The sequence below is a fragment of the Varanus komodoensis genome, unplaced genomic scaffold, assembly GCF_004798865.1.
Source record: "Varanus komodoensis strain SLA01 unplaced genomic scaffold, ASM479886v1 scaffold44_3, whole genome shotgun sequence".
NCBI lineage: Eukaryota > Metazoa > Chordata > Lepidosauria > Squamata > Varanidae > Varanus > Varanus komodoensis.
The window spans coordinates 276853-304457 of NW_025336010.1; the positions used below are offsets into that span (position 1 = coordinate 276853).

Below are 27605 nucleotides of genomic sequence, written 5' to 3' on the forward strand. Positions count from 1 at the left end.
GGGACACAGGGACTGCGAATGGCAGTTCCGCCCCGCCTTTGAACTGGCGGCCGAGTTGGCCGCTTCCGCCCCATCGCTCTCGGCTCACTTGTACCGCTTCTTAGCGCGGAAAGGCGGCAGCGAACCCGCAGCGAAGCAGAGGTCCCTCCCGGCCCGCCAGAGGGATCTGACTACAGCTCCCAACATCCCCCAGTCACCGCCTGCGCTGGCTAGAGAATGCTGGGAGTTGTAGTCCTACCCTCCGGAGGGCCCCACAGGGGGACGGCTGCGCGACAGTCGCAGCGCGTGTGGCGAGGGTGTGGTGCATGTGTGTATGTGGGCACGCGTGTCGCGTGGGTCGCGAGGAGGGGCGGCCGGCGATTCGCGAGGAAACGCGCCCGTGCAGAGAGGGTCGCGGTTGGAGCTGCCGGGCGGACAGCGGCGCGACTAGGCCGCAGCGGAGCTATGCCCTGGCCTGCCCCGTGAGCGGCCGCTCCCGCCTCGTCCTTGTCTGGCCACCCCGCCATGAAGAACCCCGGGGAGGCTGCGGAGCCGCCCTCAGGTCGGTGCGTGCGGCGGCGGCGCCCCTCTTCGGGGCAGGTGCAGGGCGCGCGGGCGAGCTCCGCAATCGACGCGCCTGCGGGCGGGAAGGGCCGGGCCGGAGGCCCACTTCCCCTGCTACGCCGGTGGCCTCCAAGGGCGCGGTGCTCCGCGGCGAGCGCCGTCTCCGCGCGGGCAGCCTCGCCTCCCCTGCGCGTCTGCCGGGCCGGGAGTGGCCGGAGCGGGCTGCGACGAGGTCCGGGGCGGTCGTCTGGGGGGGGGGGGTCGCGGCGCCTCCCGAGCCGAGCGTGGCCCAGAGGCCAGGCCTTGTAGTGCTCGCAGCGGCTTCCCGGCCGCCCCACTCGCGCCCCGCGAGTTTTCTCGGGGCGCGAAAGTGAAAAGCCGCACGACTTCCGGCATCCCTGCAGAGTGCTGGCTGGGACGTGTAGTGCTTTCTCTTCGTCTAAACTGCGGAAACGGTATTTATTAGGAACTTAAGCCTAATAAAATCATTATAATCCAAACGCCAAAAAGCCCTTCCTGTTAGCTTAAGGTTATCGGCAAAATCTTGAGCGAGGCCTGTCCAGTTGTCTAGGAACCCTCTGGAATCCAGTTTGCTCCCCACAGTTTGAAGGGGACACCAGCCTGTATCACTCCTTCAGTGGCGTTGTGAGTCCATTGCAGCGGACGGGAGAGCCACAAGCTCAGTGGAGGAACTAAAGCCCCTGGTCTGTCCTCCGCTGCTGCTGCTGCTTGCAGGCCTTCTTGGCACCCCCAACAGGATTTTCTGTACATGTGCACAAAAAGGTGCCTTGCAAGGATCCCTGAAAGGTGCAGGGAACAGCTGTCCAACAGCCATGGGGGATGAAGTCTCCCTTTCCCCACTGCTGTATTCGTCCATGTGCGTTTGCTGTTCCAATACAGCAAAGAAAACCCCACTGCTTCCAGGAGAAGGCAAAGGGAAGGAGAAGCGGAGCTGGGGATTTGGGAAGAGACAGGAAGTGTCCCAAAAACATATAATTGGTGATATCTGGCTGGGATAGGGGAGGGAACAGCCCTGGTGCACCTCCCCTGCCAAGTGGCAGAGTTTGAGAAGATGCTCTCTTAAATGTATGCTTCTGGCCTGGGGCAAGAGGTGGTGGCATTTTCTGGTTTTTGCTGGAACCCCATTGCCCAAATATGCTCTGTTCCTCAGTGAATGAACAGAGATCAGGCCACATTTTTTTCTGGGAACTGGCCTTTCAGGAGAAGGTGGTGTGTCCTCTTTCAACCAAGACTTGGGCAGGCTTGTCACAAAGCTGAGTCTCCACAGTTCCCATCATAACACTGCTGAGTCCTAACAAGGTGTTCCTGAGGAAGTATGGGCAAAAAGCCAGTGAAAGCGAGCAGTGACTCGTCATCCTCTGTGCCAAGAATGGGACAAACTTCTTGTCTCCAGAAGATTTGCAGGTGGTTGTGTTGAGATGGCCTTTGTACAAACAAACTTTGGATGGATTCTTTTACTTTCTTTGCTGTTCACAGACCCTGCTTTTTCTCGTGGGACTGGGTGCCACTCAACTAAAGCTGTAAGCCAGCTATGTTTACCAAAAAGGAAAGTGGTCTGGACAGTTTGTATTTGCATCTGCATCACCTCTCAAATCCACAAAGAAATTAGTTTGTTGAGGAGTAGTTACTTTCCTGTACTAAGTTATTGCATAACCAGGTTGAGGGAAGTTGTTTAAAAATGTTGCAGAATGATTTCTTAAATATGGAAGAACATCTTAGAAAGTTGTTAAATGATGTGAAAGTGCAGAAGGACAATATTTCTGTCATTCTTGCCGTACTCTCTCTCTGACTGCTCTGTCCTCTTCACTGCAGTAGATGATGTCCAGCTGAAAGTGCCAGTTCTTCAGCAGCTGTATCACTGGGACTGTGGGCTGGCCTGCTCCAGAATGGTGCTACAGTAAGTACATTTTGGTTGGAGTGTCAGTGAGGGCAGTGGGAGCAGGGAGCTTTGGCAAGATGGTTCCACATGATTCTGCGCATGATCTATTACATGAGCAGAGCACCTGCAGCCGCTCCTCAAGTGGGGAAGGGAGAAATTAAGCCTGAATGTCCTTGATGGGGTGTGCAAAAGGTCTAATTTACTTCATGCAAGAACTTTAAAGAGTGATGTTTTGCACAGAGGAAAACAATCCTCACCACACCATTCAGTTAGGTGTTAATTCAGCAGGTTTTCCCTGTGTGTTGTTAGTATCTTGCATTCTCTTCTTCGGCTTCATTGGCTTCCATTCCACAGATTCTGTGCCTTTTGTGTCCTGTGAATAACAACAGTTACAGTTTTCCATGTGCCTGCCTACAGGGTTTCCTGCTGGGTTTCGTTTCTTACCTGCCAGCTGTCCTGCTGAACTCGTCTTTCCTTCCACAGAGGAACACGAGCTTTAGATGCAGGAGAAAGAAATACCTATTTAGAGGGCCACTTAGTAGATATGACGCAGAAGATTTTCATTTCTCTCCATCCCTACTTTCAAGACGTTAGTCCATGTGCTGGTAATTTCCCATCTTGACTACTGTAACTTCTCTTCTTTCTTACCTGTTCCGAACTGAGTTTCCAAGACCAGAGTTCCCTTCCCCATGGCTGCAAATCTCCCTCCTCTGCTCTGAACACCAGCAGCTTCCCTTACATGCTGGTGCCGTTTCACTGTGAAGCTGCCCCCATCGCCTGACCCCGAATGAGCTGCCCTTCCCCACCCTTTTTGTCTCTTTCTTCGGTTTGTGTTGCTGCCAGTCCAGCTTGGGTGAAACTGTGGTCTGAGGTGGGGAGTGGGTCACAGCTGTCTTCCTGTGAATTCCATCCAGAGCTCTCCTTTGCACGGATTGTTTGAGCAGCACTGCAGTGTTATAACCTTGTTAAAGCCATGTTTAGACAGTGACAGGGATGCCTGAAACTTAGAGACCTACTTCCAATCAAGACTTGCAGATCAGTCTTGGTTGCCTGTAACTGTGCTTAAACACAAATCACATGTTAAGGAAGCAGAAAAAGGCCTTGTGTGCTAGGGGAGGAGGCAGCATGCAAACCCTGGACACAGTTTCTCTTTCCTTCTGCCTGCACCAGACCACAACCCGTATCCAAGGAACTTTTCATCAAGTTCTTCCAACTCTTGCCTGTTCAGAAAATACCCTGCCCCAGATACCAAATCCTTTCCTTCTGTTTTAGTTGCCTAAACTATCAGTTACTGTTCACAAGAGAGACCCTTTTGAAATATTTTGCTTTCTAGGTAGTATATATGGTTCCCTAAATGCATCAAAGGAAAGAACCATTCCTAAATGAGAAAGTCTAAGAAAATACTGTGGAACACTTTCCATCCCTTTCCTTTGCTTTGATGTTTGTGATGTGTGTGTGTGTGTGTGTGCACGCATGCATGGGGAGGAGGTATCCACTGCTTTGGCAGGCCCTATCGATAAGGCTGTTGGGTGTTTCTTTTCTCCTGTGACTCAGCGCAAGATAATGTTTTCCTCCTGATGCCACATGATTTCCCCCCACCACTTCCTCTACTTGATCCCAGGTACATGAACTTGCTGAATGATGATGAATTCCAGAAAGCCATTCAGGACCTCCAGTTGACCAAGAGTATTTGGACCATCGACTTGGCCTACCTGATGCGCCATTTTGGTGTGAAACATCGGTTCTGCACGCAGACCCTTGGCGTGGACAAAGGCTACAGAAACCAGGTCAGCTCCTGGTACTGTGCTTCGGCCAAGACTGAAGGGCAGGAATTCTTCCCAAGATGCTCCTCTAAGGAGCATCGAACTGTGTTTTATTTCCTAGCAGTTATAAACATTTCCGGCATGTTTGACTTTGAAGATGAATTCACGTGTAGCAAGTCGTGCTGTAAACTGTGCAAGCATGGCTTGTTGTGTGAGCATAACCGCGGTGGTGAAGCGTGGGATGCTTCGTTTCCATGACCATGCAGAGAACCAACCGCTTGCTGTAAAGTTTCCCGCTTCCCCATGGCAGCTGCTTATGTGTGGCCTCTGCTACAGTGTTTCCCCCATTTCCATATTTCTGCCATTGAGCCTGGTGGGAAGAGAAGCTGCAGCAGACATGTTGCAGAGGAGCACTGCCAGGACAGCTTCGGTGTTGGGCTGTCCTGTCCTGCCTAGCAGCTGCTGAGCAGCTGCAGCAGTGTGTGGACTGGCTGCCTCCCGCCGCCTTTTCCCTCTGTCCGCATCACGCTGCCTTCCCAGTGCTTTGCTGCAGCTCAGGGATACTGGCAGCGGCAGGGCCTTCCGCCACGCCATCTCCAGCAGCGGCGCCCGTGGAGGCAGTCGCTCTCGGTGCTCCTGTCCGGGCGATGCCCTGTAGCGGAGCAGTGTGTGAAGTGACAGGGTGCGCCTGTGGTGCTCGGAGCCAGTGGTCTCCTCCTCGTGAGGACCGCCTCGCCCATGGCTGGGCACGGCTGTCAGAGCACCCGTCGGAAGAGGCCGCGCCTCCACCCTGCCCGCTTTCCCAGTGTGTCCCCGGCATCCACACGGGCTGCCCATGAGCCCTGCTGCCCCACAGCTGAGGCACGGTGCATCCTCCGGCCAGCAGATGCCCGCATGGGCGCTCTGGGGGAAGCCTGCAGACCGGAGGCATTTGGCTGCCCCGGTGTGGCCTGCCTTGCAGATGCCCTCCGCGTGCCTGGGTGTGGGGGGAGGCGCGCACCCTGAGTTGGAGGCATGGACACACGTGCGGTGAGGGGGGTGTGGCAGGGGTGCCTGAGCCGAGCAGGGCAGCCGCGGGGCATGTCCCAGCAGTGCTGCGGTGGGGGCCAGCAGAAAAAAGACTTGGGAGGCCATTGGCTGAGGCCTGCCCATGGGATCGTGTGGGCTGCGGAGGCGGAGGCAGGCGAGGCAGGCAGGAGCAGTGCCCCGGGATCGATTCCGTGCCACCGCTTGGAGGACGGGCGGGGAAACAGGAATGCTGGACGCGTACAGACCACTTGGATGTGGGCGCTCAGCGCATGAGCTGAGCTCGCATGCACGCAGAAACCATGCAGCGTGGCTTGGGGTCATGGGCTGCCACGCACACCCAGATCGCAAGACTTCCGCGTCGTCAGTTGTGGCTCCTCCCTGCCTTGGATGAGCCACAAGTGAAGGTAAAAAGGGTGTCCCATTAGGGACGGCGCTGCTCAGGCTCCTGCCCTTCAGCTTCAGGTGTCTGTCTCTGAATCGCACGGCATTTCTGGTGGCGTACATGGCTAGCCCTCCCATGCTGGAGGAGCTGAGAGCTGCGTGCCCTGCAGTGGGTGTGCCTCGGCCCCTGGAAGCCGTCTCCCATTTGCTGTTGCTGGTCCAATGGCTCACAGCAGGCGCGCAAGAGTGTGCGCTGGCCCCAGCCACAGCCCCCCACCCCCCGTTCCACCGCTGTTAGGCCACCGTCCACTGCCATTTGTTCTGAGGGACAGTTCAAGGGCTGGCTTTTGACCTGGACAGAAGTGCATGAGGACTTCCCTCTCCCACATGAGCCTGCCCCTCCTTCTGGTCATTTAGTGTTTAGGGAAAAAACTGAGACTATCAAGGGATGCTAAGAACAACAGGAAAGCCTTCTTCAGATACATCCAGAACAAAAGGCATGAGAAAGAGGAGGGTGTCCAGCTACTTAAAGTGGAGGACAAAGTGATAAAAGACCACAGGGAAAAGGTGGAGGTGCTCAGTTACAACTGCACCTCAGTCTTCTTCCACAAGAAGATCTACAACAAAAAGGAAATACAAGCTGAAAGAGAGATGGCAGCCCAACAGACTAATGGTCAAGGAATACCTAGATGGAATAAACACTTTCAAATCTCCAGGGCCCAATGAACTCCATTCCAGAGTCATAGAAGAGCTAGCGGAGGAACTCTCAGAAAGTTCCTGGCTATTATCATTGATAAATCTTGGAAAACAGGAGAAGTGCTAGACAACTGGAGAAGGGCTAATGTTGTCCCTAGCTTCAAAAAGGGGAACAAAGAAGAACCTGGGAACTATAGATCAGTTAGTCTGATGTCAATCCCTGGAAAAATTCTGAAGCAAATTATTAAAAAATCCATCTGCAAGCATCTTGAAGAAAATGCAGTAATTAATAGAAGTTAACATGGATTTATCAAAAATAAATCCCATCAGATTAATATAATCTTATTTTTTGAATGGGTTACCTCCCAAATCGACAGAAGGAACCCTGTGGACATAATCTACCTAGACTTTAGTGAAGCTTTTGACATAGTACCACACGACATCCTGATAAGCAAATTAGCAAAAACTGGACTAGATGGAAAAACCGGTAGGTGGATCCAAAATTGGCTGCTAAATCAGACACAAGGAGTGCTCATCAATGGCACCTTCTCAAATTGGATTGAGATAATGAGTGGGGTGCCACAGGGTTCAGTCCTGGGCCCAGTTCTCTTCAACAGCTTTATTAATGATTTAGATGAGGAAGTACAAGGAACGATAATCAGATTCGCAGATGATACAAAACTGGGTGGAACAGGAAACACCCTAGAAGACAGAATGAAGGTCCAGGGTGATCTTGATCAACTTGAATGCTGCGCTGAAAGCAGCCGAATCAGATTCAACAGGGACAAGTGCCAAGTCCTCCACCTAGAAAAAAGAAACCACATGCATCAATACAAGATGTGGAATCCGTGGCTCAACAGAACAAAAGGAAAAAGACCTGGAGTTATTGTGGACAACAAGCTAAATACTCCTCACTAGTCAGACCCCATCTGGAATGCTGTGTCAAGTTCTGGGTACCAAGATATAAGAAAAATGGAGAAAAATTAGAAAGGGTCCAGAGGAGGGCAACAAAAATGAACCAGGGTTTGGAAACACTGCCCTGCGATGAGAGACTGAGAGAACTGGGCATGTTCAGCCTTGAGAAGAGAAGACTGAGGGGGGACAGGAGATCCCCCTATAAGTACCTCAAAGGCTGCCACAAGGAGGAAGATGCAGATCTCTTCTCGCTGATACCTGAGTGTGGGACATGGAATCATCAAGCTGAGAGCCCCAGACTGCAAGCGACTCCCTCGCCCAGTTTGCTGTATGCTCTCCCTTCCCCAGAACTATCCTTTTAAGTCCTAGGAAATGTCTGTCTAGTTCTCTTGGTCATATAACGTTAGGAATTTTGAATGATACTGTGGATTGGATGAGGATTGTGATTTCTGCTGTTTTTACTTGTTGACTCCTTATTGTGCTTTCTGCTTTATTCATTGCTTACTCTTTTAGCATTTTAGTATACTGAAATTTTAACATCCATTTATTAAACATGCAAAAGGCAGGACATACCTTTTCCAATTGAGTTGCCTTACGGGGTGGGTCCATACTGTCCTAATGTTGGCAAGCTTCCTTGGCACCATCTCAGCAAGCGCTACCTGCCCCTCTCTTGGCCTCTTCCTCTGACTGGGGGCCTTGTCTCCTTTCTCAGTCGTTCTACAGGAAGCACTTCGACACAGAGGAGAACCGAGTAAACCAGCTGTTCGCACAAGCCAAAGCCTGCAAAGTGGCAGTGGAGAAATGGTGAGGTGTTTCTTTTTCTTCTTTGCCTTATTGCAAATAGTACAGTCATTTAATACAGGTTCTTTTTTTTTTTGGAATTTTATATTCAAACGTAAAAAAAAGTCTTCCAACAGATTTCAAACTGACCTGAGATTTGAGGAACAGGCAAGTCATTGCTGCTTCCTTCTTTTCATTTAGCACTAAGGCACTTAAACATCTTATGCATGGCTTGGAAGCAAGTCCCCTGGACTGAATTGGGCTTATGCATAATTAATTGTGGAAAGGACGACAGTCTTACAGTTCTGTGTTACCGGAAAAGTGCTTATTCTTTAAAAGGTGGACATAGTCTGGGAGGGGATACAGAAATGATGGTGGAAGAACAAAGCTGCCTTGCTGCTTTTACAGAATGCTGTCCTGGCAAATGCTCCAGTTGAGACTGGTACAGGTAGATGAGGAGCCTGCTGCCCTCAGTGCCATGGCATGTGTGACAGCACTCTTGGTTCCCTCCTAACAGGAAGGAAAGCACAACACTGCATCGAGTAAAAATTCAGGAAAGGGGCTTGCATATCTTGCAGCAGAGAAGTTGCTTTGGACCAGGTTAATTCTGTTGACAATAAGTGTGGTCCTTTGGCTGCCGACTAGAGTATAAGATGCACTGCTTGGTGTGAGATTGTCCTCTGAATAAACATGGATGAGGTTGCTTTGTAAATGCAAAGGGCTGAAACGCCTTCCTGTAAGCTGACCTCATCGTGTGAGAGTAGAATCTCTCACTGTAGCATATTTTATTTTATTTATTTATTTAGAATTTTTTGTATCCCGTCCCATCACAAGAGCCTCAGGACAGCTTACATACAATAAATAAACAATAAATAGAAATAGTGCAAATTAAATCCACATTCACCCTGGCTGTAAATTAAAACCCTATAGGTGATATTAAAAATTGTTAAAAAATTGTTTAAATAAGGTCTTAGCCTGGCACTGAAAAACAAATAACGATGGTGCCAGGTGGACCTGTCTGGGGAGTGCATTCCATAGGTGGGGCGCCACCACAGAGAAAGCCCTCCTCCAGGTACTCACCCTCCTAATGCTTTCACGGAGGGTTCCTGGATGAGGGCCTCTGCTGCCGATCTCAGGGGATGGGAGGGCAAATATGGAAGAAGGCGTTCCTTTAGGTATCCAGGTCCTAGGCCGTTAAGGGCTTTATAGGTGATGACCAGCACCTTGAATTGAGCTCGGACTTCGATGGGAAGCGAGTGAAGCTGGTAGAGGACTGGGGTGATATGAGAATAACGCCCAGTCCTTGTCAGCAACCTGGCTGCTCTATTTTGCACCATCTGAAGTATCTGGACTGTCTTCAGGGGCAGCCCCACGTAGAGCGCATTACAGAAATCCAACCGGGAAGTAACCAATGCATGTGTCACTGTTGCTAGGCAGTCGTCCTCCAGGTAGGGACACAGCTGATGGATCAGCCGAAGCTGAAGGAATGCACTCCTTGCCACCACAGTCACCTGAGCTTCCAAAGACAGCTCCGGGTCGAGCAGCACTCCCAAGCTGCGAACCCTGTCCTTTAGAGGGAGTGCAACCCCATTCAGGACAAGGTCCAAGTCACCTACCCAGGAGCTCGATCCGCCAACCAACAGGACCTCCGTCTTGTCTGGATTGAGTTTCAGTTTATTGGCCCTCATCCAGCCCATTACCTCAGCCAGGTACCGGTTCAGCACAGCCACTGCCTCACCTGGATTGGTTGAAAAAGAGACATAGAGATGGGTATCATCAGCGTACTGATGATTCCACAGCCCACACCTCCTGATGACTTCTCCCAGCGGTTTCATATAGATGTTAAACAGCAAAGTGGACAAAATGGAATCCTGAGGAACTGCATGGCATAGCTGCCGTGGCGCAGAGCCAAAGTCCCCCAGCACCACCTTCTCGAATCGGCCGTTGAGGTAGGAGTGGAACCACTGCCAAGCAGTGCCTCTGACTCTCAGTCCCGCTAGTCTATCCAGAAGGATACCATGGTCGATGGTATCGAAAGCTGCTGAAAGATCCAGGAGGACCAACAGGAACGCACTCCCCCTGTCCTTCTCCCTGCACAGGTCATCATACAGGGCGACCAAGGCAGATTCAGTACCGTACCCGGGTCTGAAGCCGGACTGAAATGGGTCCAGATAATCAGTCTCATCCAAGAGTGCTTGGAGTTGTCCTGCTACCACCCATTCCAACACCTTGCCCAGAAACAGGATGTTGGCCACCGGTCTATAATTGGCAGCCATCTCTGGATCCAGGGACACCTTCTTTAGGATCGGCCTGACTACCGCCTCCTTTAGAGGGGCAGGCACCCGGCTGTCCCTCAGAGAGGTGTTGATGACCTCCAGGATCCAGGCACCAATCCCATGTTTGGCTTTGTTCAGTAGCCACGACGGGCAAGGGTCAAGTAAACAGGTGGTGCGATGTACTTGTCCAAGCACCTTGTCCACGTCATATTATTCATCCAATAATATCTGACCAGACAGTTATTGGCATCTCCCCTAAAGTATCTGAATCACTAGTGGAGTCCAGCTCGTGACGAATCTGAGCGATTTTCTCCTTAAAGTGCTGGGCAAAGTCGTCACAGCGGGCCATCGAGGAGGTACAGGATCTTTCTTATGGCCTGGATGTACCAGCCCCTGTGCCACCCGAAAGAGCTCCGCTGGATGGCACTGTGAGGAGGCAATGGAAGTGGAGAAGAATTTCTTCTTCGCCGCCCTCACCGCCACAGCATAGGCCTGATAATGGGCTCTTAAGTGTGTTTGGTCAGATTCATCCCGTGATTTCCTCCACCTACGCTCTAGATGTCCCCCAACCCGCGGCATCGCCTGTAATTCAGGTGTGTACCATGGGGATGAACGGGCTCCGCCGGGCGGGAGAGGACGCTTAGGAGCGATCGTGTCAGTAGCTCTGGCCATTTCTCCATTCCACAGTTTGAGCAGAGCATCAACAGGAGCACCAGCTTTATCAACCAGAAACTCTCCCAGAACCTTCAGGAATCCATCCGGCTCCAGGGGCGGATCAACACAGTATGGTCCGCACCCTTACAGAGGGAAAGGCCGGCATCGCGCTCAAACCTCACGAGGAAGTGATCTGACCATGACCAGGGAGTCAGACATAAATTGTGCACCCTCAGATCACCCTCTTCCTGCCCCATCGAGAAAACCAGGTCCAGCATGTGTCTATGTTCATGGGTCGGGCCTATGACATGTTGAGACAGCCCCATGGCCATCATGGAGGCCATGAAGACCTGAGCTGCCCCAGTCAGAACAGTCTCGGCATGGAGATTGAAGTCCCCCAGGACCAGCATCCTGGGAGTCTTCAACACCAGGTCTGAGACGATCTCCGTCAGCTCAGGCAGGGAGTCTGATGGGCAGAAGGGTGCACAGTACACCAGCAGGATCCCCAATCTGTCTCGGTCGCCCAGCGCCAGATAAAGGCATTCTAGACCTGCTCTCGAGAGGACAGGAAGCCCCGCAAGGGAGATGGAAGCTTGAGAAATTAAAGTGACCCCCCGCCCCTCCTCGGGACGTGACTGGTGCTGGACCAGATACCCGGGCGGACACAGTTGAGAGAGGGACACTTCCCCCCACACCCAGGTTTCTGTAACGCAAGCCAGGTCGGCCCCCTCATCCACAATTAAGTTGTGGATGAGGGTTGTTTTGTTGTGGACTGACCTGGCATTAAGCAACAGCACCGTCAGGCCCGAGGGGCAGTTGAGAAGCATACCCGGAACCTTCCGGCTGGGGGAATAACCAGAAGGAGGAACAGGTGTCAACCATCTGTCCCTCCTTCTTCTAGCCCCCAACGCCATAACGACAATTGCCCAAAACCACCCCAATGGCAGCGCCCATGCACTCCCCAGGTAACCCCACAGTAGCAGCCAGGCGTGAATCCATTAAAACAATTAACATCAAATTAAAATACAATGAAAACAATAAAACTCTCCAACCACCCAGTACAAAAGCCCACCCGCACAGAGTCTATGGCCAGCCCAGCCCCCGCACGGCCCCAAATGGCCCCAAACGGCATCAATGCCCTTCGGCCCCCGGCCCGAGGCTGCCGGCTGCAGCCGCGGAGGGGGGCAAGGGCGGCCGCAAAGAAACTCAGCGGCGCCGAGGGAGGGCCCGCAGGCAGCAGCAGCGCCCCCTGGCCCTGGTCCCGCGGTGGCCGCCGTCCGTCCGCTGGGCCGCGGCAGCGGGCGGGGCGGGTCAGCCTCGGCGTCTGCAGGCAGCGGTGGAAGGTGGCCCAGTCCTGTCCTGGCTCTGGCCACTCCATATCTGTGGCAGTGGAGGGGAGAGGCAGCATCGACCGTGGCTCGCCTCCGGGAGGCCCAGAAGCCCTCTGGAGCATGGAGGATGAGAGGCGCATTGCTTCTGGTGGCCTGGACATCTGCCTCCGCTTCCGAGGCTGAGCTGAAACGGCTGTAGTCTTTCCCTTGGTTCAGGAGCACCGTCAGCCGGGGAGGCCATGTGGGAACCTTGCAACAGGTGGGACGGCTGCCGAGGCATGTGGGAACGAGGCGAGCTGCAGAACTGTTGGGAGGCGGCAGCCACCGGGGGCGGGGAGGCCGGGCAAGCCAGCGAATGGGCTGCGTGGCCCTGTGGCTCTTCTGGGGCTCCGGCCCTGCGGTTAATGCCAGGCATGGGGGTGGGTGGGGGGCGCCAAGTGCCACCTTCCAAAGAAAGCGCAGCAGTTCGCTGGCATGGAGCTCTCTGGGTTCACCCCCTTCGGCTTTTCCGCGGGGTCCCACTGGTCGGGCTGACGCGACTGGATCCTTTCTGTCGCGGGCAGAAGGACGGGCGCCTTCCCAGGCATGGCGCACGCCTGCCCCTGAGGCATCCCGCGGGGGCAGCCGGGTGCTCCCCCAGGTTGCCTCCTGTACACCAGGCCTGTGGCAGCTGCAGCAGCCGCCTGGGTGGGTGGGCGGGTGAGGCGGGGTGGGGGCTGCGTGTCCCAGAGCCCCCCAGCGAGCCCCCCTGAATTGCCTGCAGCACGGTGACCATCCAGGACATCCAGGAGCACCTGGCCCGAGGCCACGCCGCCATCGTGCTGGTGAACGCGGTCCTGCTGCTCTGCGACCTCTGCGCCAGCCCGGTCAAGCACTGCTGCTTCCTCCCCATCGGCCAGAAGTGCTTCTGCCGGAGCCCCGACTACCAGGGCCACTTCATTGTACTGTGTGGCTACAGCAAAGCCTCAGGGAGTATTTATTACAACAACCCTGCCTATGCTGACCGTGAGTAGCCGCGCCCTTTCTTTCACTGCCGGCCAGCGCCACCCGCTCGGCCGCGTTCATTGACTTCCCTCTGCCCAGTAGCGGCACCCTTGTAACCCTGCTCAGGGCAGGCCTCTTTGAGGAGACTGCTGCTCCAGCAGCTTCCTGGCTTGCACCTCGGGAGGGTGAGCGATGCACAGGGGCCTCTTCGGCACGGGTGGGCCAGTAGATGACCTGGCCCCACCTGCTCCCCCGGTTGTATCGGACTGAGCACACTTTGGTCCCGTCCACAGGAACATGCAGCACCAGCATCAACAACTTTGAGGAAGCCAGAACGAGTTATGGCACAGACGAGGACATCCTGTTTGTCTACCGAGACAGCTGACCCCTTGGCTTTGGTGCTTCCAGTTGGTCATTGGCCAGCCAGTCCGTGGCTGCCATGGCAGCTTACATTGGCTCAGGACTCCTGCTGCAGAGACTTTGCTCCCGGACCGCAGCAGGGTTGCAAAGAAGGGATGCCTAGACCACGGGTGGGCAGCATGGAGGAAACACAGCTATTCTGTGTTCTGTTGGAAGAATTTGTGTCCTGAAAGGTAGGATATAAATTACTGTAATAAATGAGTTTCAGTTGGGATCTGCTTAGCTCTTTGGGTAATTTGCAGTAACTTGACAAGGGGTTTTGATCCAATTTTGTGACAATAGGAAGAACTAAAAGATTCCCAACTCTGAGAAGGGCTGCTCAAACCAAGAAAGCTTCTAGGTAAGAAAGCCAAGAAATTGCTACGTAAAAGGACTGACCTCTGGGCCATTCTGGGTGCACCTCCGGGACAGAGCATGTGCTCAGAGGCGCCCTGCTCTTCGTTCCACGTGCGCCACCCCAGCTGCCTTCCCACGTCCCTACACAGCATCTGGCTCTAGTGGACAGGCCTCAAGGGCCTTCAGCCCGCCCTGTTTGACCCCGGTAGAGCCACATTGTCACCCTTTTATTTTTGATAATAAAGATGGTAAAATAGATGGTGTTGTGTACATGCTGTAGTATCTATGTGTATTTTTAAATTTTGCACATTTGAGATGTTTTTGAATGCAGAATCACAGGAATAAAACTCAGCGAAATCAAGTCTTTCCCGAGTTGAATGTTCATAACCACGTGTGCAAAAAGAGGCTCCAACCAGAGGAGGGAGGCTCTGTCTCTCTGGCCTAGTGGCAAAGAGCAGGCCCGTCACCCAGGTTGCCCATCGGAGAGCAGGGAAAAACCAACTACTTGGGTTAGGGATTTGGAAGCGGGGGAGAGCGAAGCAGCTGCTTTGACCTTGAGTCCCCCACAGCTTCCTGCTGGAATGTTGCCGACTTGCGTCTCAGCATCCCTTGAGGAAGTGGCTCTTCCTAAGGCAGCTCTGCCTATGGCGGACTCCCTGCTCCACCCTGCTGGTGCAGAGGTGGGCATGGCTTTGGGAGAGGCCTGGCCATGCAGCTGGCAAAGGGCAACACGATGCTGCTGTGCCGGCACCACCTCAGAGTGGCTGCTGGATCCATCCTTAATTCGCTTTCAGCTAAGCTCAATGTGAGTGCTGTCACTTTGTTGGGTTCCCATTAAAGGCAGCCAATTGCATGGAGTTTCCCCTCATTGAATGCAGCCTTTTAAAGACAAGAATCCTTGCAACACACTAACTATAAACAAAGCACTAATATTTGAATTGTTTTCCTGCGTTCATCAGTACAATCATAGAAAAATGGAAACATAGAAACAGAGCGAGTCAGAAGGGGCTTCCCGGGCCATCTAGTCTGACCTCCGGCACCAACCGGCTCCGCTCACTACATGCCCACCATGTGGACGTCCAGCCTATCCTTGAACATCCGCACTGATGGGGCCTCAACAATCTCCCGTGGAAGCCCATTCCACACCCTCGGGGTCCTGTCTGTCAGGAAATGCTTCCTGGCATCCAAATGGAACCTTGACTCTCTGAGCTTTGCTCCGTTGGAGCACATCCTGCCTTCCTCTGCAGGGGAGAACAGGTCTCTACCCACATCTGTGTGACATCCCCTCACATACCTGTATGTCACCAACATATCCCCTCTGAGTCTCCTCCAGGCTGAAGAGACCCAGTTCCCTCAGTCTCGCCTCATACAGCATCCCCTGCAAACCAGCCACCAACCTTGTGGCCCTAGGCTGCACTGACTCCAACCTGGCTATATCTTTTCTGTAATGAGGGGCCCAAAACTGAACACACTACTCCAATTGCAGGCGCACCAGAGTCGTGTAGAGTGGCAGTAACACCTCCCTTGATCTAGAAGCCACACTTCTGGCTATGCAACCAAGGGTGGCGTTCTCCCTCTTGACCACCACATCACACTGCTGACTCATGTTTTGCCTGCAGTCAACCAGCACCCCGAGGTCCCTTTCACAAGTGCTGCTCTCCAGCCACTTGTCACCTAACCTGTACTTATGACACCTATTCCTATGCCCCAAGTGCAAGACCTTGCACTTATCCACATTGAACGCCATCCTGTTGTCTCCTGCCAACTTCCATAGTCTGTCCAGATCCTTTTGAATCTGGAGTACCTGCTCCTCAGTTGTGGCCACTGCTCCAGTTTTAGTGTCATCTGCGAATTTGATCAGCAGACTGTTCACCCCTTCTTCCATGTCATTAATGAAAAGATTAAACAGGATCGGCCCCAGGACAGAGCCCTGGGGGACCCCGCTTGTCATTGGCCGCCATCCCGATGATTCCCTGCTAATGGTTACCTTCTGCTTTCCGTCAGTCAACCATGCCCTAAACCACTGGAAAATGCTTTGGTGTATCCCCAAACTCCTCAGTTTCTCCACCAGGATATCATGGGGCACTTTGTCAAAGGCCTTGCTGAAATCCAGGTATACCACATCCACTGCATCCCCTCCATCTAGCCATCTCGAAACCTTGTCATGGAATTCCACAAGGTTTGTCTGGCAGGTCCTGTTTTTGCGGAAGCCGTGTTGTGTGGCTGTCAGCCTCCCTTCCCTATCTAGCATCACTAGATCTCTCTCTATTATGAGCATTTCCGTTGTTTTTCCTACAATGGACGTAAGGCTAACCATTCTATAATTCCCCATGTCCCTTCTACTACCCTTTTTGAAAATTGGGACCTCTGATGCCACCCTCCAGTCCTCTGGAACTTCACCTGTTCTCCACGAGGTCTCAAAAATGGAGGCCAGCGGGCATGAGAGAACCCCTGCCAACTCTCTAAGTACTCTCAGGTGTAACCCGTCAGGGCCTGGCGCCTTTGTAATGTCCAATGCCCTGAGGAGCCCCTCGACTTCAAGGGGGGGTGACTCTAATCTGTGCCCCTAAGTCCCCGGCCTCATCTAATCTATGCGGATCTCCCTCGTCCTGCTTTGGGGAGAACACAGAGGCAAAATAGTCATTTAGCATCTGTGCCTGTTCCCACTGGATCTCCTTCCTCCTTATTTAGTGGTCCCACCACTTGTCTCCCCTTCCTCTTCCTATTTACATGCTGAAAGAAGCCCTTTTTGTTGCTCTTGATATTCTTGGCAAGTCTCAGCTCGTAATCAGCCTTAGCATTGTGAAGAATCCTTCTGCAACGGGCCTCCTCCTCCCGGTATACCCTTTTGTCTATTTCCCCCAGTACCCATTTCCTACGGAGGTTCCTCTTTCGTCCAATCCCTCTAACCACCTCCTTTCTCATCCATGGTGGCACTCTCCTCCACCTCCCTACCTTACTGACTAGAGGTATCGTCAAGGCTTGCACCTCCAAAACCTCCCTTTTGAGTGCCATCCACCCCTCCTCAACTTGCTTACCTTCCAGTCACCTATCCCAGGAGACTTTCCCCAGTCTGGCCTTCAGTTGGCCAAAGGTGGCCCTCTTGAAGTCCCAGCTTCTAGTTTTCGACCTGCTGCAAGTCCCCATTCCCCTGATCTCAAAGCAAAGGATGGAGTGATCACTCGCATCCAGAGCTCCCCTAATCTATACTTCATCTATCAGCTCCTCTCTATTGGTCAAGACCAAGTCAAGGATGTTTCCCCCCCCCTCGTCGCCTCTCGGACCCTCTGTGTGAAAAACGCTCCCTCAATAGCTTCTAGGAAGCGACATGACCTGGCTGTCACCGAGTGAGTCTCCCAAGTAATATCCGGGAGATTGAAATCTCCCATAATTATTGTGTCTCTCCCCCGAGATATCCTTAGAATCTGGCCTGTCAGGACATCATCCAGGGTCTCAAGTTGACCTGGAGGGCGATAACATACCCCCTCTGTCAGGTCTCTCCCTGTCAAAACCCCTAAGTTTAACCCAGACTGCCTCTACCGAATCCCCATCTGTGCTGCATTGTATCTCACTGCATCCTATCTGTTCCCTGACGTATAAAGCTATGCCCCCACCTCTCTTTCCCTTCCTGTCCTTTCTAAAAAGGTGATACCCTTCTATGTTCACATTCCAGACTTGCCTTTCATCCCACCAAGTTTCTGTGATTCCCACCAGGTCATACCCTCCTATTCCCAGGAGAGCTTCAAGCTCTTCCTGCTTATTACCCATGCTCCTAGCACTGGTGTACATGCACCTCAACTCCTTCCCACCGCTTCCTTTCTTTGGAGTTCCCACCCTCCTCCTTCCTCCCATCCTCCCCGATACCTGCCCTCTCGCACGTCCAAGTGAGTGGAGTAGTGCTGCATGGGCCTGGCTGGCACCGAAACTTTTCTTCAGTGTGCTGAGGTCGGAATAGCTTCTCTTGTGAAGAGCTGAGCATGCTGTTTCTGCCCCGCTCCCCAGAGGGCTCTCGCGCGACAGTGGGCTGCTGTTCCCTAAACCCCCCGGCTTCTTGTACTGCATCTTTTCCCATTCAAATATGTTGGATGTCAGTTCCTAACACTGGCAACCAGATAGAGGCTGTAGTCCCACACATTCAGAAGGTCCAAGGCTGGGGAAGCCTCTTGGACTGTTGTTAGTGGATAGTGCAGCCTGCCATGGTCCCAGCTGGCTGCAGAAGGCCACGCCACGCCACGCCGGAATGCCTCCTGGAGTGCACAGGAGGCACTTGCGTTGCATAGGCGGCTCTGCTCTCTGCCAAGGATCCATCGTTAGAAGCCCGAAGGGGGTGGTGAGGCTGCACAGAGACTTCCGAGTGCAGAAATGGCCCCCAGCCTGGCCTTGCCTGCTCCTCAGTAGCGGTGGCCTCTCAGGAAGAATCAAGCCAGAGCCCACATGCTATTCCTCATGTTCGGCTGCTGCCTTGGGCTGAGGGTTCCCTGATGGCTTGCAAGAAGCATCCATGCTGCATGTCTGCACCGTGTTTCTTCCTTTGCAGTGCTGCGGGAGCCCCGTCCCAGGCAGGGACATGATTCTGCATGCACCTGACCTCTGAGGAGCACGTGCAGGGAGTAACAGGCAGCCAAAGCAGTTTAAGAAATATCTGATGTCACAAGCCAAATTTCCATGGGTCATTTGGGATTTCTGCAACTTTTGCATTAGAGGTTGCTCTGTTCCAACTTCTGTGCATTTGTGTGCTTGCTTGTTTTTCATCTGGAACAGCACAGCTGAGCCGCTGTGGATCAGTGCATCATGAGTCATTTGAATATGACTGAACTGAAGCAAACTATGTCAAGGCATTACTGAAAATTTGCCGTGCCAGGAATGCAAGCACAGTACCATTTTAAATCACAGCACTGTAATGTGGAGGGAAAATGAAATATACTTGTCCTGAAAAAATATAACAGCATTGCTTGTGGGTTCTCAGCAGACCCAGATCTTTCTCATAAGCAGACTTAAGCTGCTTGTGTGTGGCAGGTTTAGACAAAGGATTTGTTGGGATAAAACCACTTCATCTAGCCTCTGACTTGAAATTGTAGTGTAGGTATTAGGCCTTGGAAACTGTGGTTGTAGGCTGCTGTTTTCAGTGGAAAAACTCCAAAGCAGGCTGATGTGTTGAATAAGGGCAGCTACTCCATCTCTGAAATCATCGTGGGGCAGGCATCCGAAAGTCAGCAAGCGACGCATTCTGGGCAACTCCCCACAATGGAAGAGTCCAGGCACTCCTGCCTCAGCTGGAGAATAACTCACAGACCTGGGAATAGGCACCAAGGTTCAGAACGGAACAAGAAAAAACGAATGCATGGTCCATAGGAGAGCAAGCCCTGGGAACCCAACCCAACCCCCTGGGCTCAGGCAGCCACAGGCGGGTGGCAAGAGGTCAGAAGCAGGCAAGCCCAGCACAGCCTCCCATGAAGCAGACTCTCCGCACAGGCGAACAAAAGCAGATTCAATTCTTACACATAACAAAAGGGATATTTTACATGCAGATACATTTGATATGCAAAATATATTTTGTAAGCTGCGCTCAATAAAGGTTTTAAGTTGTTAATGCAAATGTGTGGTGCATACAGATTTTCTTTGCTGAATGCTGATAATTTAAACAAAATTAGCTGATAATTTAAACAAAATTCTGAGAAACTTGCAATCTACATTTTTAATTTTTTTAAACAGGGGAAATGAGGCAAGGAAGGTCTTTCTCCATTCCAGGAAAGCTTTAGCAGAAATGTGCATCCTTTTCCCAAGTCGTAACTAGAAATATGCCAACACAACCAGCCAGATGCCATAAGGCAGTCATAGAGAACAATGCAATTCTACTCTTACTCAAATGCAAGTGCCTTGTTTCAGCCCAGGTGAATGCATACAAGCCTGTGGTCTAAGAGCTGCTCAGCAGATGGCATGCATCCCGTGCAGCAGGCAGGGAAGGCGTGTGGAGCCAAGGCCCCTTGTGTGCTCCCACAGCCCGGCAAAGCACTCATGGGAGTGCTCCTGCCAGCACTCTGTCTCCTCCACTCTGCCCGTGGAGATGCCCTGTCCCCAGGGCTGCTCTTTGGTGGCCACTGGACTGCACTGCCCGTGGCTTGCTGCTCAGCCAAAGCCTTTTCACAGCCATGGCCATACGGCAATGCATGGAAAAGGTGACTTCACTCATTCCCCCTATTCTTGCAGTTTTGTCATATGCCTACTTGATCATTTTCATATTGCATTTTTATCCTTTTTCTTCCTCGTGTGTGGTTCCTAAGTGACTTGCATAGCTCCATGTCATCCTGTGTGTACATGTATGAAAAGTCAGTGGTCTTAGGAGCATCTGGTTGATCACCATGAATTAAAACATTTCCTCCTTCGTGTCTGTGCAGCTGAAATTGTTATGTGGCCACTTTTAAAAAATGCTTGCATTATTCAGCATCATTGTTAGGTTTGCATTTCCTGAATAGAAGTCTTGCCCCACTGCTGCTGTGCCACTTCACAAACCACTTGGGGAAACCGGGGAGACTTCCAAGGGCAGGCTCTGGATCTGGCGAGGGCAGGAGGACCAAGGATCCCTCTGGGTGCACCAACAGGTGCGATTCTGATCTTGCAACAAGCCACAGATGGTATGCTTTGAGAGGCTGGAAAGCTACAAAGAGACAAGGTCACTTCAGAAAGACAAAGGGAACTATGTTTTGTTGCACACTTCCTGCACAGCCAAATAAAGTTACTCTTTGATGACATTAGGTACAAAGTCCGGTTGGACGGCTGCAGCCAGTTCCTCTGCATACATCTTGTATCTCCCAGTCATCTGGAAAGAAACAAACAACAGCTATTCTTTTCCACTTACCATCTGTCACTATAAAAGAATGTCTAAATGGTAGTTCAAATGAATCCCTTTTTCCAAAAAAGTTATTTTTAAAAATTCCAACTACCACACCCTTGAATATAAAGCCACAGAATTTAGTTGCTTACAAAAAATATTAGCTAACCTGCCCTGCTGACAAAAAATAGAAGCTTCCCTTTTACTCTGCTAGCAGATGATTTTTACTCATCCTGTGATCAGGCCAGCCGTTACAGACAAGTCTGAAGTAGCTGAGATTTTTCAGGCTTGCTGTCAACACTGAACAACGAGGGAGCAGCCCCTGAGCAGCTGCCTAGCTGTAGAAACCTTGGCCAATTGAACAAAGCCCATCCCTGATTCCCAGACATCCAATGCGCGTGACAAGTGGGAGTTTCAAGAAAGACAAAGTGTGGCCTTCACACAAGATGTGCTGACGGCCGTTTTCTGTTGCGAGCCTGGTTCTCCCCTTCTTGCCCACAGTCTCTCTGCAAAGCAGATCTTCATTTGCCCTAAGTTACTTTAAAAGCCTTCTAGTAATCTGAAGTCTCATCCTCAAGAGTGATAGCTGAACCCAACCTGGGGACTTCTCCCCAAAATGGTTCCTTTTCAGTAACTTGGAACAAGGCAACAGGACCTGTGCAAGCCCTCTTAACTGGACAGCTCCTCTCCCATGATGCCTCATCATAGGGTCAGGGACCAGGCTCTTCCTCTTCAACCCCTCCCATCCATTCCAAAGACTGTCACTCTCCTGGGTGGCAGCAAACTTGAGAGAGCGTCCCGGGCCTTTGTCTCCGATGTGCACTGTCCCAAAGAATCTTTTCCTTCAGAACCCCAGCCCTGCTCACCCAGGACTACCTGCCAAGCATAATGATTGGCCTCCCTCACTCCACTTGCTGAGATGGCTTTATAAGCTAAGTAGGTTTATCTGTGCAACTACCAGGCTCATGGGCCACGTGCGCACTGGTTGCTGGGAGTCTTGCTTTTATCCTCTGCTTGGAGGTCTCAAAGGGGCGTGCTCATCCAACCACTAGAGAGTAGGATGCTGGACTAGACTGATCCCTGTATATTGGTCTGATCCAGCAGGGCCATTCTTAGAAGATTCTTGGAATTGAACTTGAAACCTTGTGCATAACACCTGCTACCAAGCCTTGGCTCCCTGAGGTTGCACGTTATTTCTTTCTCCTTGAGTCCTTTGAGTCAGGAGCAATGCCTTCAGCCTGGGGTGGCCTCCTATGATGCAGGCTTCTGGATTACACAGTTGCATTCCTCCATGCTCTTGGGAAAAGAAAGCTTTGTAGCAGTAAAGGGGTTAGAGAGAGAGCTAACCCCTTTACTGCAAAATTAAGGCCTGGTGGGGTACGACTGTGCAGCCACTAAGTTATAATAAGAGCTTAATTTTAACTAGGATAATTGTCATGCAGAGGTATCATAGAATCATAGAATAGTAGAGTTGGAAGGGGCCATGAAGGCCACCAGGTCCAGCCCCTTGATGTTGCGGGACACCATCCCACTCAGAGGACTGGCCAGGTTCTTTTTTGAATGTCTCCAGTGTGGGAGAGCCCCCCACCTCTCCAGGCAGCTGGCTCCACTGCCCTATTGCTCTGACAGTGGGGAAGCCTTTCCTGATGTCCAGCCTGAATCTGGGTTGTCACAACTTGAATGGATTATTCCGTGTCCTGCGCTCCGGCATCAGCGAGATCTTGACCTTCCTCTTTGCGACAGCCTTTGAGGTGCTTATAGAGAGATATCGTTATATTCACTAGCGGGGAAACAAACCAGCAATGCCTATAAAACCTGTTTTGTCTCACTGCCAGCAAAGTTCTTGACAATCAGAAGTCAGAACACCTGTTCTTGATCAATTTGGTTTAGAGAAATAAATCTCACCTTAAAATTCCATTTGTCACTAACTTGTCTGCAAAGATTGAGATCCATTTCAGTCACCAACAGTCCATCTTGCGTGCGGGTGAGTCCAGGGGTTCGACTCCCATCTGGAGCTGCCACGTAACTTGAGCCATAAAAATGACCAAGGTCATGATGGGCTTCATAAACAGCAGAAAGAAAGAAAGAAATGGACACAATCAGTACAGTAAAACTGGTGTGGTGTTGTGGTGTGGTGCATTGCCAGCTGCTAGAACAGAGACGGGCAACAGGTGTTCCCCCCCACAGCTGAAATTTGCAACAACAGAAATACTGCTCCCACCAAAGATCAGCAACTGCAGGATGTTACAGCGCCTAAATTCAGCTTGTTTTCACAGTATATTTGAGCGTTGTATTGTTCCATATTGGTTCACTGCTGAAAAACTTAAATGGCTTCAAAAGAAATGTCTCATGTAGATGTTTTTGACTCTCATTTTGTATTTTATTTTATTCTATCTTGGATTTTGCATTAATGTGATTTGTAAACTGCCCTGAGAGTCTTTTATGGCAAAATGGCAATATTTTTTGTTGTTTGTTGCATCAGTTAGCTTTTTATCATTTTAGTTAATACCATGAACCATGTTTTAGATATTTCAAAGGTTTGGAGTCAACTTCTTTCAGCTTTCATGGCACTAAAAAATAAAAGGCAGGTATGAAGGTCTCACCATCCTGAGTTTCAGTCCTGCCCGGGTTGCCTTAAAAGTTAGGGAGGAAGGCGAATAGCAAGGAAGAACTGCCCCAGATGCCAAGCAAAGCATCACTCCCCAGAAAACCTGGAAGACGTACCATCGCCACCATCTCCTGATGTAAAGGGGTGCGCATACACTTCCTGCAAGAAATGAAATCGTGCAGAATGAACAGAAGGTGGCAGTACCGCCTTGCTCGCTGCTGCCACCCAGATCCTTCCCACACAAGGTCAAGCACAGAGGCGGTTGACTAACAATCCTAACAATCGTTACAAATCTGATAAACAACCTCTGGCATCCTCCCAGCCTGTATCCGTTTGCTGGATCAATTGTCTTCCTGCGTGAGCCTGCAACTTGGGCAAGTGCTGCTGGCGGAAACACGCGGAGGCGGGGCGGGGTCCACTCCTTCAGTCCCAGGGCTGCCCCTCGCGGTCGCACACTGCCCCCACATGGTGCGAAGCCAGAGTTTCTGGGCAACATTTGCGCAGCCGGGGGTGCCTACGGCTCTCAAAGCAGCACACCAGGAGAGTTACGGTTTTCAAAAGGAACTCCCGCAGGACCGAGCTGCAAACGCCCCTGCCCTGGGAGTGCCTGATCCAGGAGGTTCACAAACGACACCAAGTTGTTATGATGCTGGTCCCGCTGGACCACATGGGACTCCTTTCGAATTGATCTGACTGCATTAAATAAGGGACAGAACAGCCACCGCCACCATGATCTCTCTGGAGGCAGAGAAGGCCTTCAGTGAAGTTTACTGGAAGTTTATCTTGATCACACTGAGAAATTTCAGCTTTCTTCTAGAATTTCAGAAATAGGTTAAAATGTTAATGAAATGTATAAAGCCAGATTTAGGGCCAATGGAGTCTTGCCTGGGCAGAAGTACCAAACAGGGATACTTGACTTGTGTCTTATTTGAGAAAACCCTAATATTCATGGATTACATTTCTATTTTGGAACTCCAGTCATCTGTTCCAGTTTTGATACAGAGGATGAATTATTTTGATTATTTCCTTTATATCTGGCAAGTATTTCCCAAAACTTAGTGTTATATTTCATAGTTGTTAATGGGCTTCCGCTTCACCAGAAATATCCCTGAAAAGGATCAAATGTTCAATCAAAGAGGGTGGATATGGCCTCCCCAGCTGTTTTCTGTACCACTGGGCCCATTCATGGACTCGGCCTTTTCCACTTAGGTTAGATTCCTCTTCCTGGTCAGTTCTGAAATCTTCATTTCTGGATCCTCTTCCCAGAGCACTTGGCTCTTCTTACACCAAGGCAGTCCATGTGCCTCCTACAGTTGTGGCAGTTAGAGAGTTGTGGGATATATTTTCACATCAGTTGCAGTTTTAACATATTTTCATATGCAAAATTAATGAGGAAAACAAGATTTAAAAACTGGCAAAAAAAACATTTAGCAACTTGGACAGACAGGCTAGTTTTACTTTGGATCACCTTGTCAGTCCTGACAGTAATTTTTCGCCCTTTTCTGCTTTGTGTGCTATATATAAATTGTTTACTATGGCTGCATGACAATATATGCAATTGAAACATTTGTTAGAATCTAAGCTTGGTCCTACTAACTCTGACAGCTTTGGAGCTCCCTCTGCAAGAAATCTTGGCTGAGGAAAACAGTTACATCAGCCTGCAATTCATGCGTAAAAATATTTATTATTGGTGAATAAATATGATGCACAGAGTGTCATGTAAGAATGCAGTAATGAATGGGAGCACCCAATTTTGATGGAGTGTTTCATTATTATCCATTTCGCAAGGTGCTAAAACTCTTAGGTTACCTTAATTCAGAAAAAAATGTTTTATGTATATTGGACACATTGATTAGGATTTAGTTAGTATATGATTAGGATTTAGTTAGATTGGACAGTGCTGCTAAAGCTCCCCTCTCCTTGGGTTTCAGCAATCCCCAAGTGAAGCTTCTTTTGGGAAGGATGTAATAATTCAGATAAATCTTATGATAGAAATTTCTTAAAGGACATACTTGTTCTTTTGAATTAGCTACCAATTAGCATAATTACTTCTAATAATGGTACTATGGACAGTTATATACTCACCCAGAGAGATGGCTAATCCACATGTAAATAGTGCTATAGATCTGTTTAGGTTTAACTCAGAAATATGGTTTCTACTCTAAGCCAACAGCCTATTCTACTCAGGTTCATAACCTGAGTTATGGCTAGAAAACTTGCTGGATTTATTTTCCTTGCACGTTTCTTAGGGTTATGCTAGGCTACCGTTCTACCATAGGACACTTTCAAACATTTACCCAAGAAGAACACCTACAAGGGAAGGGACTGCAACCTTACAAGGTCACAGCCAGAATTAACACAACTATAGTTGGAAGTAAGCGCTGCTATTTTCTGTGACATCTGCTCCTTGAAGGGTGTGGGTAATGAAACCTCACTCTAGGAAGCGATAACTGCAGCTGACCTGGCCTTAAGCAGGAGAAAAGATTTGTAATGCAGGAGGCGAAACAGCCTTGAAATGGGAAGTGCAAGGCGAGCCACAGCTGGAGAGGGGGAATCCCAGGGACACTGTCTCCCACTGTGCCTCAGCTGTACACTTTTCAATGTTAATACCCTGCTTTTTTCCTCCTTACATTTCCCTCTGTAACAGATCTTTCATCACCGAGCAAAAATTGCCAAAGAAGAAGCAAAACGACACAGGAGCATTCTGGTGTCATCTGCCCCCCACCTCACGTGACATGAAGGAGAGGAGGGCACGTTAAAAGCCTTGTTAGGAAGCTTCCTGGGCCACCTTCTGCAGAAGACTCATTCCTGGGCCAGCTGCCACCAGCCCGCAATAGCCGAAAGCCGGCAAGAGACCCTCTAAGGAAGGTGCCTGTTCTCGGCACTCAGGAGCTCACTCTCTGTGAGACAGGCCAAGGCCCGTCGAAGCTGGGAAACGTTTCCATATTGCCAAGCAGAAAATGGAGCCCCGGGCAGCCCCTGGGCCAGCGCCAGCTCCTCCTGTTCTACCACCTGGCCTAGCAATTGTCGGGATAAACGCTTCCTGCTTCTCTCAGTTTCTATGAACAAAATGCACATGCAAGCAAGGCGGGCGGGCGACAGGCACACGAGTTTCTCCCCACATCCTGCTGTCTAAGACCTCCGTTCTTGCACACTGTGCTATTGGGCCGTGCAAAAGCACAGCCAGCACATGCTCTGCCCATGCTGCTAACAGAGGAGGAGGAATGCATGGCTGGTTGAGACAAAGGTGTGCTAAACACCGCTAAGGAGCAGGACGAATTCCAGGCACCGACAAGTGAAGGAGTCCTCTCCCCGCCAGGTAACTGCACATCAGTACATTTATGCCATCATGTAATTCTGCAAATGCGATGCTAAGTAATGGTGCCGCAGTTCAGACCATAAAGCACCCACAGCCTTACCGTTCCCACGCGGTTGATGGCACAGGTGAAGCAGTGGTTGGCGATGGCAGCATTTCTCGCCTCAATGGGCCACATGGATTCACTGTGAAACCGTTTTTTTATGAGTTTTGCATCATTCAAAGCATCCAACTGCATCACATTAAAGGTCATGACAGACTTTTTGTAAGCTCTTCAAATGCAGCCCAAGGACGTCTCCTGGGCTGCTTCCAAGGTCTTGCCCTGGTCCAAGCAGAACATTCAAATGTCCCTTTCCTCACCCAGACAAACCTTAACCATCATTGTGAAACCTCGCACCCCTGGCAAAAGGAAGTCACTTTACCCCAAACAAAAGTCCAGGCAGATGCTGTGTGTGAAAGGCCTCCATCTGACTGAACGTCTTGCCCAGGAAGCTTGAATCAGAATGACTTTTCGGCAACTGTCAGGGCAGGGCATTTCAGACTTATTCCTTCTTACAGAACAATGCCTCACAAAGCAATAAAACCACCAGGGAAAGCATGGAGTCAACACCTGAGCCAACTGAGACCACAGGAAAAGCCTTCCCAAGCTGTGCAGTTGCTGCCTGGCTCCCCACGTGCCCCCAGGCAGCCTCTCCCACTGAACACTGGACACAATCCAGCCAAAGCCGAGCTCTGCACACACTCGCTCTTTCAGGAACGGGTGAGGAGAGGAGAACCGTGTCTACCTGTCCTGCCTCTTTTCCTCTCAGCGGAATTTGGAGCGCCAGGCCTCGTGTCCCCTTCT

The 27605-nt window shown here is 50.9% G+C and overlaps 2 protein-coding genes across 8 annotated transcripts in view; one reads left to right on the forward strand and one right to left on the reverse strand.

Annotated features, from left to right (window-relative positions):
• Positions 1–53: 53 nt before the first annotated feature.
• GUCD1 (guanylyl cyclase domain containing 1) lies at positions 54–26870 on the forward strand. Of its 6 annotated transcripts, none has more exons than XR_006416084.1 (7): positions 56–541; positions 2377–2461; positions 4065–4230; positions 7940–8031; positions 13032–13273; positions 13546–13845; positions 26093–26870. XR_006416084.1 is itself a non-coding variant. In XM_044444214.1 (6 exons), the coding sequence occupies exons 1-6, from the start codon at positions 505–507 to the stop codon at positions 13635–13637; spliced, it is 714 nt and encodes a 237-aa protein (XP_044300149.1). In that variant the 5' UTR covers positions 56–504; the 3' UTR covers positions 13638–14369. The 6 variants fall into 6 exon arrangements, 3 of the variants coding, with proteins under 3 accessions (XP_044300151.1, XP_044300149.1, XP_044300150.1); XR_006416085.1 differs by lacking the exon at positions 26093–26870 and adding an exon at positions 18546–19598; XR_006416083.1 differs by lacking the exon at positions 26093–26870 and adding an exon at positions 13955–14369.
• Positions 19538–27605, reverse strand: part of UPB1 (beta-ureidopropionase 1) — a 44818-nt gene continuing 36750 nt past the window's right edge. The window contains exons 5-8 of one of the 2 annotated variants that reach the window (XM_044444213.1): positions 26865–26946; positions 23562–23604; positions 22743–22897; positions 19538–20825 (exon numbers count right to left, since the gene is read on the reverse strand). In XM_044444213.1, coding sequence (XP_044300148.1) covers positions 20742–20825; positions 22743–22897; positions 23562–23604; positions 26865–26946 — 364 coding nt within the window. In that variant the 3' untranslated portion in view covers positions 19538–20741. The remainder of the gene's footprint in view (positions 20826–22742; positions 22898–23561; positions 23605–26864; positions 26947–27605) is intronic. The other variant, XM_044444212.1, reaches the window with a different exon arrangement.